This window comes from Pinus tabuliformis, chromosome 2_1 (genome assembly GCF_031772625.1).
Source record: "Pinus tabuliformis cultivar Carrire ecotype Pingquan chromosome 2_1, CPIR1, whole genome shotgun sequence".
Lineage (NCBI taxonomy): Eukaryota > Viridiplantae > Streptophyta > Pinopsida > Pinales > Pinaceae > Pinus > Pinus tabuliformis.
This window is the reverse complement of record NC_142299.1, coordinates 570,369,600-570,386,846: the sequence shown is the minus strand read 5'-3', so window position 1 is coordinate 570,386,846 and position 17,247 is coordinate 570,369,600. Positions and strand designations below refer to the sequence as shown.

The 17,247-nt window shown below is 39.8% G+C and overlaps 1 protein-coding gene across 3 annotated transcripts in view; it reads left to right on the top strand.

Annotated features, from left to right (window-relative positions):
- Positions 1–16,569, top strand: part of LOC149201725 (uncharacterized) — a 169,597-nt gene extending 153,028 nt beyond the window's left edge. For 2 of the 3 annotated variants that reach the window (XM_089402993.1, XM_089402991.1), the window contains 2 exons: positions 15,655–15,890; positions 16,021–16,569. In XM_089402993.1, coding sequence (XP_089259119.1) covers positions 15,655–15,890; positions 16,021–16,138 — 354 coding nt within the window. In that variant the 3' untranslated portion in view covers positions 16,139–16,569. The remainder of the gene's footprint in view (positions 1–15,654; positions 15,891–16,020) is intronic. The other variant, XM_089402992.1, reaches the window with a different exon arrangement.
- Positions 16,570–17,247: the final 678 nt, after the last annotated feature.

Below are 17,247 nucleotides of genomic sequence, written 5' to 3'. Positions count from 1 at the left end.
GACCCTAGATATAATGAACTGTTATCTTGATTGAGTTGCTCAAAGTTTTGATGTAGGCCTAGGCCTAATGACAAAACCATAGCAAGAAGTTGAAGTATAAAAGCATGTCTTGTTATTGCTCAAACTAGGAGGTGACCTAAAGGGGGACTCCTAAAGGGCAAATGCTAGGGCAAGGGCAACAAATGGAGACTTAGTCCATTGTCACCTTAGCTAAGGCTCCCTTCTATTTATGGACTTTCACTGATGGGAGGAGACTCGGTATATTATGGAGTCGCTGATGAAGGATAAAACAATGAATGGATATGACTCATGAGTGACCCAAATAATTCTTTTCCTGGAAGGGCTTGAAGGATGGAGCTTGCTTGCTTTCTAAGTAAGGTACAATGTCTTCTAGGGAAAGGAAGGGATGATTTGAGGGTTAGGTTAATGGAATATGACCCGTGAAGGAGTTTCCCAATCCCTAAAATCCTTATTGAAATTGGTACCCCAGATGGTTCTTGAAGAATTGCCTTTTTAGAAGAATGGGACCACACGGTACCGAATGGACCTGGTCTAGGATAGGGGAATAAGTATAGCAACCAACGATGCTCTTACTCTTAACAAGTTGGGGAAAGGATCAAAGAAAGAACCTTTGAGGTACTAGCCTTGGGGATGATAAGGCAAGTTTTGATCTCGGAGCTAGGGCTTTTCCCCCAACTCCACTGTCGGAATGGCTTCAAAATTGGAGGAGAGCTTGAGGAAAGGCCAATGCAGGGCACCCTAGGAGATCGAACGTTTTGGCGGACTAGCTTGTCGGGAAATTTGTCAGGCCAGGGTAACTCCAGAATGAGCGGAGGAAAGAACTGATGATTTTATTCATTAGCTAACATATTATTTATATACATACATATGATGGATCAGTTCATCTTCTAGATGACTGTCCAGTTCACCCATCCGTTTCGGATTAGGTGTCAACATTCCCCCCCTTAATCTGAAGGGATGTTGGTGAGTCCAAGCATCATTCTAAATCTTTCAAGCTTTTCTCTTCCAAGCGCTTTGGTGAAGATGTCTGCAATTTGCTCGTTTGTGGAACAATGACGGAGATGGATTGTTTTGGCCTCAACATGATGTCGGATCAGATGATATTTAGTATTGATGTGCTTAGTACGATCATGGAACTTTGGGTTCTTGGCCAACTTTATTGCAGATGTGTTATCAATCATGAGTGGAGTTGATTGTATTTGTTTTACCTGCAAATCTTCAAGAATTTTCCTGAGCCACACAATTTCTTTCGTTGCTTCAGCTGCTGCCACATATTCTGCTTCTGTTGTGGAATCTGCTGGTACTGATTGTTTGCGTGATCTCCAGGAGACAGCTCCTGATCCAAGACTCATAGCATATCCTGAAGTAGATACCCCAGTTTCTTTGTCTCCATCGAAGTCTGAATCAGAGTATCCAATCAAGTTGAAGTCGTCCACCTGTGTATACTTGATTCCAAGGTCTTGAGTTCCCTTCAAGTACCTTAGAACTCTTTTTGCAGCAGACCAATGTCCCTCACAAGGCTTTTGCATAAACCTGGAGAGGATTCCAACAGCAAATGAAATGTCTGGTCTGGTAGTAGTGAGGTAGATGAGACTTCCTAGAAGCTGTCTATACTTTGTTGCATCCTCAAATTCCTTTCCTTCAATAGATGTGAGCTTCAAGTTTTGTTCAATTGGAGTACAAAGGGGATTGCACTTTGTCATGCCAAATCTGTTTAACAAATCTCCAATGTATTTCTTTTGAGAAAGAAATATGGACTTTGGATGTTGGGTTACTTCAATGCCAAGATAGTAATGAACATAGCCCAAATCAGTCATTTCAAAATTTTTTCCTAATTCTTTCTTTATGGATGCAATATAGCTTTCATTGTTCCCTGTCATTAAAAGATCATCTACATATACCACTAGATATACAACTGTTTTGCCAACTTTCTTGACAAATAAAGTTGCATCATCAAGATCAAAATGATTGAAGTTGAGTTTCAGAAGATGCTCAGTTAGTTTTTCATACCAGGCTCGTGGTGCTTGTTTGAGGCCATACAAGGACTTCACAAGTTTGCATACTTTGTGTTCATGTCCTTTCATAGCAAATCCTTCAGGCTGGGACATAAAAACATTATCTTTTAGATCTCCATTCAAGAATGCAGTTTTTACATCTATTTGATGGACTTTCCAACCGTTCTGAGCAGCTAGTGCAAAGAGTGTCCGGATGGTTGCCCATTTTGCTGTGGGGGCAAAAGTTTCCTCATAATCGACCCCTTCCTTCTGTGCAAAACCTTTTGCCACAAGCCTAGCTTTGTGCTTGTCAAGTGAGCCATCAGCTTTGTACTTGTTCTTGTAGACCCACTTGCAGCCAATTGGTTTGGTTCCAAATGGAAGATCAACCAGCTTCCAAGTGCCATTCTTTATGAGGGCATCATACTCCTTCTGCATCGCTTCTTTCCATTCATCATGAGAAGCAGCTTCTTTGAAGGAAGTTGGTTCAAAATCTGTAGACAAGTTCAATTCACAATCATAAGTAACATCCATATCAACAGGTGAATCAGAGTTATCTACATCACCTCCATCTTGTCGATTTGTATTTCTGGTTCCTGTTTTTCCAATTTCATCAGGATGAACACTTTCAAGTGTCTTTGTCAGCCACTTTGGGGGACCTTTCTGAGATGGTCCAGGCTGTTCTGTTGATTGAGTTGGGACTGAATCAAGATTAAGTCTCCCAATTCTATCAATTACATCACTTAAAGCATCATCCGTTGTTGGAGTGTCATGCAGGGGAGATTGTTCTTCAGAAGGAGATTCCACATGTTGATCTAGTATAGGAATCCCCCCTTCAAGATGTGGAATCTGATTATCAAACTCTTGGAATGATTTCGGTTTTGTGAATCTATCCAAGCGATCAAGTTGCCGCTCAACAACACTGTCAGATTTGGATGATTCAAGAAAAATGACATCTCTAGATAAAACAAACTTTTTATTTACTTCATCATAGAGGCGGTATGCTTTAGATGTGTTTGAATACCCCAGGAAGATACACTTACGACTTCTAGCACCAAGTTTGTTTCTATGTACCTTTGGTATTAAAGCATAACAGGTGGAACCAAATATCCTGAGATGTTTTACCGAAGGAACATGTCCATACCACAATTCATAAGGAGTCTTGTTTCTTATAGCACTAGATGGACATCTATTCTTTATATATGCAGCACATAGAACAGCATCAGCCCAAAACATTGTCTTTACATTTTTGAAGAAAAGCATGGATCGTACCATATTCAAAATTGTTCTGTTCATTCTTTCAGCTACACCATTCTGTTGAGGATTATAAGGCACAATTGTTTGATGTTTAATCCCATGTTGGCGAAGATAGTGTTCAAATTCATTTGATGTATATTCTTTTCCATTATCAGTGCGAATAGACCCAATATGAGATTGTGCATCATTTTCAATCCACTTATGAAAATTCTTGAATGTTTGAAAAGCATCAGATTTGTTCTTCAATAAGTAAACCCAACACATTCTGGTGTAATCATCAATAAATGTCATGATATATTTATTTCCATTTGCAGAAGGAATAGGCATTGGACCACATAAATCTGAATGAATAAGTTCAAGCTTCCTATGTGCTCTTGAATGTGAATCATGAAAAGACTGTTTTCTATGCTTTCCTAGAATGCAAGCATCACATTGTTTATGTTTTCTAGGAATTGTAGGCAAACCAGCAACACCATTTTTCTTCAACAAGCGGAGACTATCATAGTTTAAATGTCCAAATCTAGCATGCCATAATAAACTTGATGGAAGTGTACCTTCTTCATGATGAGAAATATATGAAAAATGTTGTGCATGAGCAGAGGTTCCTTGTAGTTTAAGAAGTCTTTCTTCTTCTATACCCCTCATGACAAGTGAGTGGTCAGATGCCTTTCTTACCTCAAGCTTGCCATCAAACATATGAATGGAGTGACCTTGCTGGCGGATGTGGACCAGGGACAACAAGTTTCTTTTGAGCTGTGGGAGATATAGAACATGATCCAGAAGAAAGTCTGGAAGACCAGGCAGTTTAAGCCTGATTGTGCCAAGCCCTGATGGCTTGATTTTTGACTGATCTACAAAGTATACTGCTCCATCAACATTGTCAGTGAAATCTTCAAAAAAATCTTTCCTATGAGTCATATGACAGGTTGCTCCTGAATCAAGCAACCAGTCATTTTTCGAAGAAGCAAGTGAAGCATTAAACAAGTCTTCATTTACTCCAATGTTACATTGTGCCTCAATATAGTGGGCGGATTCAGGTGCTTTACCTTTGTCTGTGTCATCAGTTTTACCTTTCTGCTGATTTCTTCTCTGCTCAATCTTGTCCCATGGTAGCTTGCATGTAGAAGCATCATGTGATCCATTTCGTTTGCAGAGAATGCAATGCAGATCTGCCTTTTCTGCTTGAGAATGTCTGCACCCCCTGCCTCTGAAGTATCTTCCTCTTCCTCTTCGTCCACCTCTTCCTCTTGTAGAATCTTGAGCAGGATGCTTTTCTTTATGAGCAAGGCAAACAGTCTCTTCAGAAGATTCAGGGACTGTTTTCTTTCCAAAGGCTTTCTCTCTTTCAGCAAACTTTTTCACAAGAGAGTCAAAGGTTATATCTTTAAGATTTCCATTTGCTTTTAAAGACTCAAGATAATTGGAGTAGGTAGGATAGAGTGCTTTGAGAAAGGCAATAAGAGAGATATCCAGCTCAACCTTAGTGGATTTAATATCATGCATTATAGACTTTATTTCAGATGCAAGAGCAAGAGGATCATTATTTTTCAGTTCAAGAGTGAAGAGTTTAATCATGAGCTGAACAACTTCAAGTGCATAATGTGTATCATAGAGTTCTTTCAGCTTTTGTAGAGCTTCAAAGGCAGTGGAATAGGATGAAATATGACGACTTACTTCTTCGTTTACAGATGTTGCGATCAATGCATAGGCTTTGCTGTTCTTGTTTTCCCAAATGGCGAGTTCTTTGTCTGATGTAGGCTGCACAGGGTCTTTGTCTTCTTCTCCGACACACACTCCCTTCCACAACTCATTGTAGATGAGGGTGTGTTTTACCATCCGAGACCATTCAGAATAGTTCTCCTTGCCAGTGAGAACTATTCCTACCATAGAAATGATTGAATGCATTCTGTAAAAATATCTCTGCTAAAAAGCTTCTGTTGATAGAAAAAATTTCTGCTGAAAAAAATTCCTTATGCCACAGCGTTATGCATTAGCATCAGCATTTCTTATATCAGAAATATTACTATGTTTTGAGAGAGAAAAAAAATCTCAAGGATCACTTCAATATATATCATGCAATACTACAGATGCTTTGATATAAAACACTCTGACTGATATAAATACTCTGACTGATATATAAACACTCTGACTGCTTTGAAAACTGCTTACCATACAATACTCAAAACTGCTATCATAAATACATATCAGCAGCACAACATTATACCGCCATTAAACTCATCTTTCTTGTCATTCTCAAACTTTTTGAGATGAATCAGGTTTAAAGTTATATGGTTATATGCATAAATAAACTACGCAATACAGCCTTATAAAAAACATATCCTCCTGTCGCGCGGTTATTGATACCATGAATGCAGTTTTATGCATCAAAACAGCGCATACCCTGCTGTCGATACCATGAATGCAGTTTTTATGCATCAAAACAGCGCATATTCGAACTTACTACTTTCTATGTCAGCAGGTTTTACCATCAAAACAGCGCATACCCTGCTGTCGACACCATCCCATCAATAACAAAAAGCTTTATACTTGCAACAACAATATATAATCGACCTCAGAAAAAAACAACGTATTCAAAAAAATATTCAAGCAGCTCATAACCAGGACAGTGCGCATTTAATCGAGAAGCAGTCGATGGATATTGAGGGAAATGACTGGGAAATCCGGTTGCTTGTGATGTAGACGTAGCATTATCTTCTTTCCATTAGCGCATCAACGCTTCAGGCTTTATATCTTCTCCAGATGGGCCACATGCCTCCATGCGCTCGCTGTTCCTGGAGATACCATGTCAGGGCAGTTTCGACGGAGGCCGTGGCGACTCAGAAAACATCCGACGGGACCATGAGGGGACCGGTGCTGCGAGCAGAGTGTATATGGGAGAGCAGCGTACTCAAGGTGTATTCGGATGGGCATATAAATCTCTTCGCACCCTTATCGAGAATAGAGCGAAAAATTGATACCATCCGAGAGCAAGCTAAAGGACTTAGGGAATCGATTAACGACCCGGAAGCGCTAGAAGAGAAGCGTGAGGTATTAACTGTGATATCAATGGAGGCACAATTTATATGCGTATGGGAGAGCGCATGGAGGACTGTTGAAGGGTGCGACTGTAATCCGCTACCAATGGAAAATCCAGGCCAGCGCTTGGATAGAAGGAATCACTGCACAGGTTTGTGCTACACGGCATCTATGCCCTCAATATTCAATATCAAAAACGCATCAACGCTCAGGTGTATTGAATATCAAGAACGCACATTCAGCAGCGCAGAGGCACGCAGTCTCAGGTGTAACTGAAACGCACATTCAACAGGGCAGAGGGCGCAGTGTCAGGACAGAGGGCTCAGTCTTAGGACAGAGGCAGGAGTTACAACTATTTTAGGCACTGGGACCTGTGCTCTGATACCATGTCAGGCCAGGGTAACTCCAGAATGAGCGGAGGAAAGAACTGATGATTTTATTCATTAGCTAACATATTATTTATATACATACATATGATGGATCAGTTCATCTTCTAGATGACTGTCCAGTTCACCCATCCGTTTCGGATTAGGTGTCAACAAAATTGATGCCTTAGGTACCCCAACTTGGCTAGACCTAGAAGGAGGTGAAATAAAGTGTTTTTGGTGACCACCTCTTGGTACATCAGTGCCTTAATCTTTGGGAGAATGTAATCTATGATGAATATGCGTAGGATTTCTTGGTTCCCAGTCAAGGAGGCCTCAAGACCACTTCGCTAGCCTTCTAGGTCGAGGAGAAGCAATCTTGCAGCTTTTATACTTCGATGCACAAAGGGAATGGCTTTTCAAGGTGAAATTCTTTGATAGAATTACGCTTGGGAGATTTCGTTCATATTACATGGCCCATACATTGAGAGATCTTATAATAGAGACAAAATTCGACAATTTTAAGTAGTAAATGCATGCAACAAGTAGCCCTAGAACAACGAAAATCCCAGTCCAATGTATATGACAAAGTAAAACAAGAATAACATTAAAAGCATGTACTTACATGTAATAGAATATATCCAACCCTTCACAATTGACAAGGGAGAAGATCCAAGAGAAGATAGACCAATATCCACACATCAAAATTCATCCATAAAGCTCCAATTCATCCTCTAGAAAAAGTGTGAAACTCTCAAGAGAGAAAAGATCTAATTCAAAGAGGTGATGAGAAAATGAGCTCATCTCACTTGTATTTATACACAAATTAGGAGTTCGAATTAGCCTCCTTAGCCTACATAAGCCCCAAAAATAAAATAATGTTCTAATAATTCACTTTTAGGTGGCAAGCCCACCAAACTAGCTCATAAGTGAAAGAGTAAGCCTCTCAAGTGGTTAAATAATAATCTATACATGTTGTTGACCCTCTAAGAGGCCTAATGAGGTCCATGGGTGCCACAATGAAGAATAGGACCCTCAAAAGCAGTGGACAAGGGGGTGGCCCCTTGTAATAACCTGTGGTGCTCCAAATGACATGTGGGGGCACACAAATGTTCTCATGGGTCTCCAAACAAATCAAAGATGCTTGTAGATTCTCTGCAAGAGCTAAGATGATGGTGTAGGTGATGCCACATCATCCTGGATCATCTTCCAAGTGTATGGTGCAAATCTGGGGCTAACTAGGCATGATGGATCAGGTGCATCTTCCTCGTCCAATAAGTGAACCACGAGCAATCTCTGAATGGTTGTAGGGATCCATGGAGTGCTATCTGTTGCTGTGGAGGCCCATGGCTCTCAACGCACACCCTACATGTGCCAATGTAGCCCTCTGAAGGATTAAGACCTTGTATATGGAGACCAAACCCAAGATGGAGACCATTTGCAATCTTGCATAAGATCCAATGCATTCCCTAGCCTTCCAGTACAACAAGTCATTAGAGAAATCGAGTAAATAGCTTGCCAATCATGGGCCACAGGTGGGGACTTCATAATAGCTTGCCCTTCCATAATGGGCTTCGGGATGTGCCAATGTCTCCTAAACTCCGAATGGGGTTAACCAATGATCCTATTAGGTGGTTTCTACTTATAAAGGGGATAATATAGTCAAGGTACATCTTTCAAAAGGTGGTGGCATGTGACAAGTGGGTTTGAAAAGGGGCAACCCTGGGTCACATGCTGGGGTACAAGGGTAGCTAATAAAAGGGGAGCCCACACTTGGGTTTATAATGTATAGGAGGGAGTAATCGTGGTACATGAGGTGCCCCAACCCCGACCTTGATTTTTCCACCCTTCTTTATTTGCCTTTTGCCTTTTTATGATTTTCTCTGGTTAACTGCTTGGGGCTCAAGGGGTAAGAGCATGATGTATAAGATATAGTAGTGAATATCCCCCTTTTAAGGTGGGGCAGTTCATTGCCCACCAGGGGTTGGGACAATCATGGGTTCCTATATGATGAAGGAGGCTCATAGAACCTGTAGGAACCAGGGTGATGGCCATGATGATGGGGTAGAGCTCATGTATTGGCTTTTGCCGACATGTTAAATGTGTTTGTCGCGACCATCTTTTACATTTTTTGGTACATTTTCCTGTTTTGTGGCCAAATATGCTTTTATCTTTCTTTTTGGCTGCATCAACCCTCGAGTTTCATTCCAGGCCATGACCCAAGGTGTGGGCAAGGGGAAGGGGCATGCTAACCCTATGTGGACCCAGGTGGGAGAAATGATGAATGGGGTAATAATGAATGGAAAGAGGGTAATATAAGCGGATGATGGGGTGGGACCACGCAACCAAAATCGGTGTTTCCCATGAAATACCATCCCTAGAACCAAATGGTTAGTAAAAGAGATCCCATGGGACTAGAATCCAAGGTTAATACCTAAAAGGGGTCTAGGGGACAAGAGCACATACCTAGCTCATTCTTTTCGCCAAATTCCCCCATTAATGCATGCCCATAAGTGTCCATTATAAGCGAACTTTACTACTTAATTTCCAAATGACAAGGCATACCTTTAGGTTCGGGAGGCCCACCTTCAAACATACGATCATGGCAGATGGGCGAGGGACCACATGGTTAGCTCAAGTGGCAGAGAAATGGCACAATGAGCTAGTTGGTGGCTGCAAGGGGCTGCTGGCTGAGGACCATCTTGGAATTTTTCTTTTTCCTAGGCATGTCACCCACAAAATGGTGGGTAACATGTCTCTTGTTGATTATGAACCTAAGTTCTAAGTAAGTTTAGGTATTTGATGTCTAAAGTCTAATGCTTCCATGATTATGATATAGTTAAGTTCGTCCTTCTATATATGTATCTAGTTGTACTCGCTAAGTTGTGCATGTACATAATCTTCAAGATGCTGAAGATATTCGTAAGGAAAGTTGATTTGGTTGATAAGCATGAGGACGAAAGTTATATGAATAATGATGATCAATATGACTTTGATACGAAGGATGGAAGCCATGAAAGATTCTCCGATGTCATAGAAAGAAGTTGATCTACCTAAGTTAAGAGGGACCCTGGATAAAGGGAAGAGTATAACTCCCAAAGTTGAGAGGGAGGGCATATTATAGTCATGATGGATACCTTGAAGAAAATGGAGAATGCAAATTGAGGCGCTGCTAAAAGAAGGAAAGCAGGATTTGGTTGCTGCATGTGAAGTAGGAAAGGAAGTTGAATGATTGAGGAAACAACATCAAGATGTTTGAAGACCTTGAAGGTTTGTGTTTACTCATGAGTATTTGAAAGGTTGTTACGGATTGGGGTTGTGATTGTTTAGGTAAATCTCTCGAAGTTTCTGAAAAGTATGCTTGAGGTTATCGATCTGTTTGATCAAGAGAGATTTGATGTATTGAGGCAGTGTGTGTAAAATGCCTGGAGGACATCTGGCTGACATGTGTTGACGTCTAGTTCCCGAAGTGGTAGGGAGGGTGGCATTGGTCATAGAGCTCTGACCTTGCATTACACACCTAGTTCCCTGGGTTGATGGTTAGCAAGTAAGCCTGATGGTACCTAGAGAGGCTGAAAGCTTTAGTCCATCTTAGTCCCACCCGGATAGATTGCCCTGGTTAGGAATCTAGTCCGTGGCATTGTAAGTGCCTAAACTCTTCATGGTTCATGTGTTTTGAGATCTTCCATGTACTTGTATATGTATGTATGAATACCTCCCTAGTTAAGAGGGAGTGTTGAAGAATGTAACTAGGTGCGGTCTTCATAATTGTGTCAGAGTTATAATGAAACGTATTTATCAAAAGAAAGAAAAATGATTTTTTATTATTTTTATGACTTTTTAAAGTATGGGTTTCATGCTTGGGTCATCATGTTTTAGGTCAAAGTCCCCATTGAGGACTTCTAGGTTTTGTCTTGAGTCATTAGAGTCACTGTCCATTTAATGAGACTGTTCGTAGGCTTTTGAATCATGTAAAAAGAATTAATATTGAGTAAAATAAGTCTTTTGTCACCTCCACACCAAGTCAACCCTTACCTGATCAAGTCGGCCTACATGAGGGTAATTCGACCTCTAGAAAAGGGTATATATAGTATATACAAGCAGTTTGATTCATTTGGAGGACACATTACACACATGTTCGATATCCAAATGGAGGCAGAAAAAGTGCGAAATTCCAATAGGAGGAGATTTTCTGGAGAAGAAAAACAAGGTTTTTGGGTTCTCTCTCTCTCACACGTGGATTCACTGGGCTATTTGCTGGAAGGTCGAAGTTACTGCTGGGTCAAAATTTTGCTGGGCTACTGCTGGGTCGAAGTTTCTACTGGGTCGAAGATTCTACTGGGTTGAAGATTCTACTGGGTCAAAAATTCTTCTGGATCAAAGTTTCTATTGGGTCGAAGTTTTTGCTGGGCTACTACTAGGTTGTAGTTTTGCTAGGCTACTGTTGGATCGAAGTCTTGTTGCTGCATCTAGGTCAAAGTTGTTGCTGGAGGGTTATCATCTGTAGAAGAAGGGAAGGGCTGACTTGGTGGTCGGAGGAAGTCTGCGTCTAGGTCAAGAAGTCTTGGATCATCTCGTGAAATTATTAAGGAAGATTTGTTGATTGGGTTTTCCCCTAGATAGGGGTTTTGCCTTGGCTGTCCGCCTACATCTGGTGTCTTTGATCTTCGTGTTATTGTTATTGGTAATTGCTTGATGAACTAAGATAAAAGAACTCAAGAAAGTTAATAAGAACATAAGAATATCACAAGTGATTATCAACATAAAGAAAATCTTTCTGCCTTTTTGATTTTCTAACAAGGCCGAGGGTAATCTTAAGGTTTTTATGAACAAAGTTTAATCATGGCAACTAGTTCTTGAGAGAACAAGTATCCAAGAGAACTACAGAGAAATAGAGAAAATTACTTTTAGACAAGGAGAGGGCCAAAAGTGTTTTTATCTGTTGCTGGCCGAAATTTCTATGGTAGTAGGCTGAGTGTATTTGCTGTGTAAGGGCTGAAGTTCTGAGAGGGCTAAAGCCCTATATCCAAGTCCAAAAGAGGGCTGAGACCTTACGCTAGACTAGGAAGCATAGGCCGAGAAATTCAGTTGTTACAAAGGCCGAGTGCAAGAAGAAAAGGGTGTCGAGAGGGCCTCAGGCTAAGCATAGTGGGAGGTTGAGAAAGTTCTTAAGTGACCGCAGGCAGAAACTAGAATTTGTGGAAGGGCTAAAGTCAATAGGGTTACTATTCATTGAACGAAGTTGCTGAGCATTTTATCTTGAAGTCTGTTCACAATCGAAGTTGTGAATAATGTGTCTTGAAGGCTGATTGTACAGTCACCTTGTAGGATCTAAGGGTCTGCGAATCACTGTGTTTTAGAGCTGCTGTATAGTGGGTTAAAAGTCCGATTCACTATGAGTGCTGAAGTGGATTTGAGAGCTGATTATAAAATGATTTGAAGGGTGGGTCACTGGGAGAAGCAAAGTTGACATATACAATGCATTTGAAGGAGCAAATACACTGTAAGCAGCTGGTGGACAAAGGGGTATTTCTCTGTGGTCTAAGGAGGCGAAGGACCTGCTAGGTGTTGGAACAAAAGTGTACTAAAGAGGCTGATCTAGAAGGGATACATCAACAAGTAAGTTAAGTTTTTGTTCTTGTCTCTTCGTATTGGGCAAATTGGAGATCTGAAGGAGCAAATCACAAGCCCTAATTTGTATATTATATAAACTAGCTGTATTAGTGATCGAGGGCCATGATCCTTTGTATGGGAGCCCCATGATTCTTTTATTGATTGACTAATAAAATAATTGAGCTTTGGGGTCAAATCTTTGTGTACTAAATTGATTTCATTGCTGAAGATTCCGCTATGCAAAGTGCTTGGTAGTTGGGGGGGGGTCTAGTGTTCCTATGTGTGTGATTAACCTCAAACCAGATCTAGGGCCTAAGGAAAATTCAACAAAGAACTCCTTACCCCCCCTGAGATGAATAAATGGAAGAATTTGAGTACCAGTGTATTTTGAGCATTGTCATTAACAATCTTGCTCCATGTGGTAGGCCAAACTACTGGTACATCATCCAAAGTATCTTGTTTAATATTATGTTGTGTTAAAATATGCTGTCATTGATGTCAAATGTGTTGATGTTAAAGGTATTGATGTCAAAGGTGTTGTATGATGTCAAGGATGCCAATAGTAGTATCACGGAGATTGTTATTAGATGAGAAGCATGTCAAATGTGTGGCAAAGCTCAGTTGTTTCCAATCATATAGGGGAACAAGTGTGTTTCAAGGAGCAGAGAGTTTGCAGCCATTTTCAGTTCTGATGATCAACTCAATTGCACTTGGAAACTGCTCAGATGGATAGTGCTAGGAAAGAGATTTCCGATGGTATATTGAAGTCCGAAAAATACTTCTTGGATCAAAAGATATGGCCAGTCAAAGTTCTAAGGTAAAAGTCAAAATTTTGGTGTTCTAGGCCATAGGCCCTGTAACACAGTCAACATGTAGATGTGGAAAGACCAACCACGTGGGCGCACACCTGATCGAGGGCACAAAAGGTCTAGTGCGGTGAGTAATCCCCTTGAAGCTTAGTGCAAGGGCCCCAACAAACAGTGATACGTGAAGGTTTTATGTGTTGTAGTGTTAGGCCTTCGGGCTTGAACAAAGCACCTTTGGGCGTAAGTTCAAATGCTTGAACGAGTCGACAACATATGGTAAAATTGGTGTTATGGACCAAATTTGGTGGATTGGTACCGAACTAGTAGTGCGCTAACACTGTGAAACATGGCATGAACAAGTTGGTAGCAAAGTTGGTGGCATGGACAGACTTAGCAACTTATTTGGTAGTTCAGCCAAATTTAGCACTTAGCTGAAGTTAGAACAATAGCTAAAGTCACTGGTAAATCCTGTAACATACCAAAATTGTAAAAATCAACAGAATAACTTAGAGATTGAGATCAGGTCAGCGGAGCAGAGATTGAAGACCATTAGTATACATCAAGAGGACATACGAAAAGTAGAAAAGCAAGAGGAAATCAAGATCAAACCTCTTTTAAGTATAAGTTATGAGCTAAAGATAAGTAAAGTTAAAAACTAAAAATATCAGCTCAATTCCTTTATAAGTAGAATTGTATCAGCGAAGAAGATGATGAGAGAAGCACTAGGGTGTGAATGCATCAGATTTTAGGTGAATCTCAGAGGGGATTCAATGGTGAATTAGAGGTCAATGCTAAAGGCATTGAAGGTGTTTTAATGGCGATATTGGTGATTTGAGGTGGATGAGGTATGCAAGCTGCACGATGTTTTACGAGAGCAAGAAAAGATTTTATCTATACAAGCAACAAGGAAGGCATTGAGGTATAACAATATGGAATTTATGTTTGAAGCAAGGAAATCTTGTTGATCTGAGTTTGAAAATAGTATGAAAGATAGATCAACAAGGCCAGCAAGTTGGAGCTTGCATTTCCGGGGTTGTAGCTCCTTCCGGTAGTTACTCTAAACAACCAGGGTTAGTAGCTCCTTCCGGTAGTGACTGGTAAACAATCAGGGTTAGTAGCTCGTTTCAGTGGTAGCTGATAAATTGACGACTAGGAACTTCCTTTCAGTCGTAGCTGATAAATTGGGGAGTGGTAGCTTCTTTTTGGTGGCAGCCTGAGAAACCTACAAGTAGAAGCTTGCAAGGCAGTGATGAAATAACAAGTTGTAGCTTGTCTTTGCAAAAGGAATAAAGATGAATATTGATGTCTTTATATTTGCATGTGTTCTAATGTTTATGTCGTTTCACATGATTGATTTATGGTGCCGCTTACATGAGTGGTTGTCAAATAGATTGAAAAGTTTAATTTGTCAATAGTTGTATAATTTGGTCACACTACTAATTCACCCCACCTTCAGTAGTGTCTTGGTTTCTAACATCTTGTTTATTGTACTTGGTTTTCACCTTTCTCATTGAGAATCTACCCCATTCTAATAGTGTGAACTTTGAATGTTATATGTGCGTTAATAGTAAATACTTGGCACTTGAAGTTACTTTTTGGGATTTAGCTATTATATCTTGAGGTGCTTGTGTATTCTAAGAACTCCTCACCCCCTAAAATGAATAAATTGAAGAATTTGAGTACCTATGCATTTCTAGCATTGTCATTAACAGTCTTGCTCGATGTGGTACGCCAAACTATGGTTACATAATCTAAATTATCTTGTTTAATATTATATTGTTTATTGTACTTGGTTTTGGCCTTTCTCGTTGAGAACCTATCCCATTCTAATAGTGTGAACTTTGAATGTTACTTGTCGGTTAATACTTGGTACTTGAAGTTACCTTTCAGGATTTAGGTATTTAATTTAACGTGTAATTAATTTTATTGCCATTCATACTTTTCTGGGACATAGTAAATATTGTAGCCGTGACATTATTTGGGCCCAAAGCAAGTATGATCCATTTCTTTACGATTTTCAGTGGACTTGGTCTCAGTTTTGTAATGCCTGAGATTAAAGTGGATAAGTGAAATCTTATTGTCTACTGTTTGGTATTGATCCATCATTTTAAGATTTTGAAGTATCATTTTCTTCTGAGTTTGAAATCTTCTTATCGGTGTTGACATTTAGAAGGGAACACTGCTAAATGGGACTCTATTATCTGTTCTCATAGATTATTTGTGCATCGACAATCACTGTCAAAAGGCAGGCTTCTAGTTAAAAAATTATATTAGATAAAATTGTGTTATGCTAGAACTTGTATGGTTTTCTTTTGAATCAGTCATTTGTCTTGGCTCTTGTCCAGACCTTGTTACTTGTTTTTGTTTATTTTATTGAATAATAACCGACTTTGAGCTGTTTTGGAAATGATATTTCCCTATACCCTTCTGAATATAACATTAAAAGATGGTGCTGGGAAAGGCTTGTACTAGAGATAGAGATTAGGTCAGTTGGTGTATTTCTTTTAGAAGTATCACTTGCTCTTCTTTCTGTTAAAACCCAAATTCTTGGTATTGATACAGATACAGATACAGACGCCAGACATTTCTGAAAATATTTCGATTGAATCACAATCTGTAACTTCAAAGAAGCTTACATCTTCCGTTGGGACTGAAGATTCAGACAGCAAAACAAGACATGCACCATCCTTTTCTGTTCCTGAACGAAGTCAAGGTGAGAGGGTTGGGTATAAGATAGAAATCACAGGAGATAACCGCGATACTGTGAAATTGGAAGGTGATACAGATGAAAGTCATAGGTAAGCATTTTCAAGTTGAAAATGATTCTATCTAGTTTAAATAAATATGGGTATCTCTACTATCTTCTTTATTTTATTTATTTTTCAGCTGCATGAACTTTGATTACGATTGCCTCTTTAATTTCACTAGCAGAGCATCTGAGAACTTTAAGGGGTCAGAAAGCTCACAGCAGTTGCAAGAAAACACACTCTGGGGTAATGTCAAGGCATTTACAAAGGAGTTTTTTAGTTTCTGGAAGAAGATCTAAATGCTGGATATTTGGCAGCAACAATTTTCTAACACAGAAAGAAATCAATACGAAGCTCTTTGTGAATTGTTTTCGTTCTGGGGCATACTGATCCTGCCCTGGTCCATATGGCTTTGTTCCAATGGGAACTTTGGTATGGCCGTATGGCCATAACATCCAAGTTCACATTGGAGCAGGAGTTTTGAAATTCGATATGGAACAATTCGCATAATTTTACATATTGGTGATTTGAATTCCTACGTCGAATAGAAGGTGATGATTTGCACAGCATGAAAATCTTCAATGTAATATTAAGGTCACTGTAGGTGTGACTTGCCAAGTGTCTTATACCTAATTTCAAAGGTTGAAGACTATTCATTTCCTTGCTAGGCATTTGTTTATGTCTCGCAGCTATTTAATGATAGAAATGAGTCATGATTTAATTTTCTAAAGTTTATGCACATGGTGTTGTTCCAGTTTTAGTATAACCGTTGTAATATTGCTATAGAATCATGATAGGTCTAGGTATGTTGGATGCAAGTGCTTCCAACGGGTACAGAATTGCTATACCGCAGGTGCATAGGTGTCTTAAATCCTATGAAGAATTCAGCTGCATGAACTTTGATTACTATTGCCTCTTTAATTTCACTAGCAGAGCATCTGAGAACTTTAAGGGTTCAGAAATCTCACAGCAGTTGCAAGAAAACACACTCTGGGGTAATGTCAAGGCGTTTACAAAGGAGATTTTTAGTTTCTGGAAGAAGATCTAAATGCTGGATATTTGGCAGCAACAATTTTCTAACACAGAAAGAAATCAATACGAAGCTCTTTGTGAATTGTTTTCGTTCTGGGGCATACTGATCCTGCTCTGGTCCATATGGCTTTGTTCCAGTGGGAACTTTGGTATGGCCATATGGCCGTAACTTCTAAGTTCACATTGGAGGAGGAGTTTTGAAATTCGATATGGAACAATTGGCATAATTTTATGTATAGGTGATTTGAATTCCTACATCGAATAGGAGGTGATGATTTGCACAGCATGAAAATCTTCAATGTAATATTAAGGTCACTGTAGGTGTGACTTGCCAAGTGTCTTATCCCTAATTTCAAAGGTTGAAGACTATTCATTT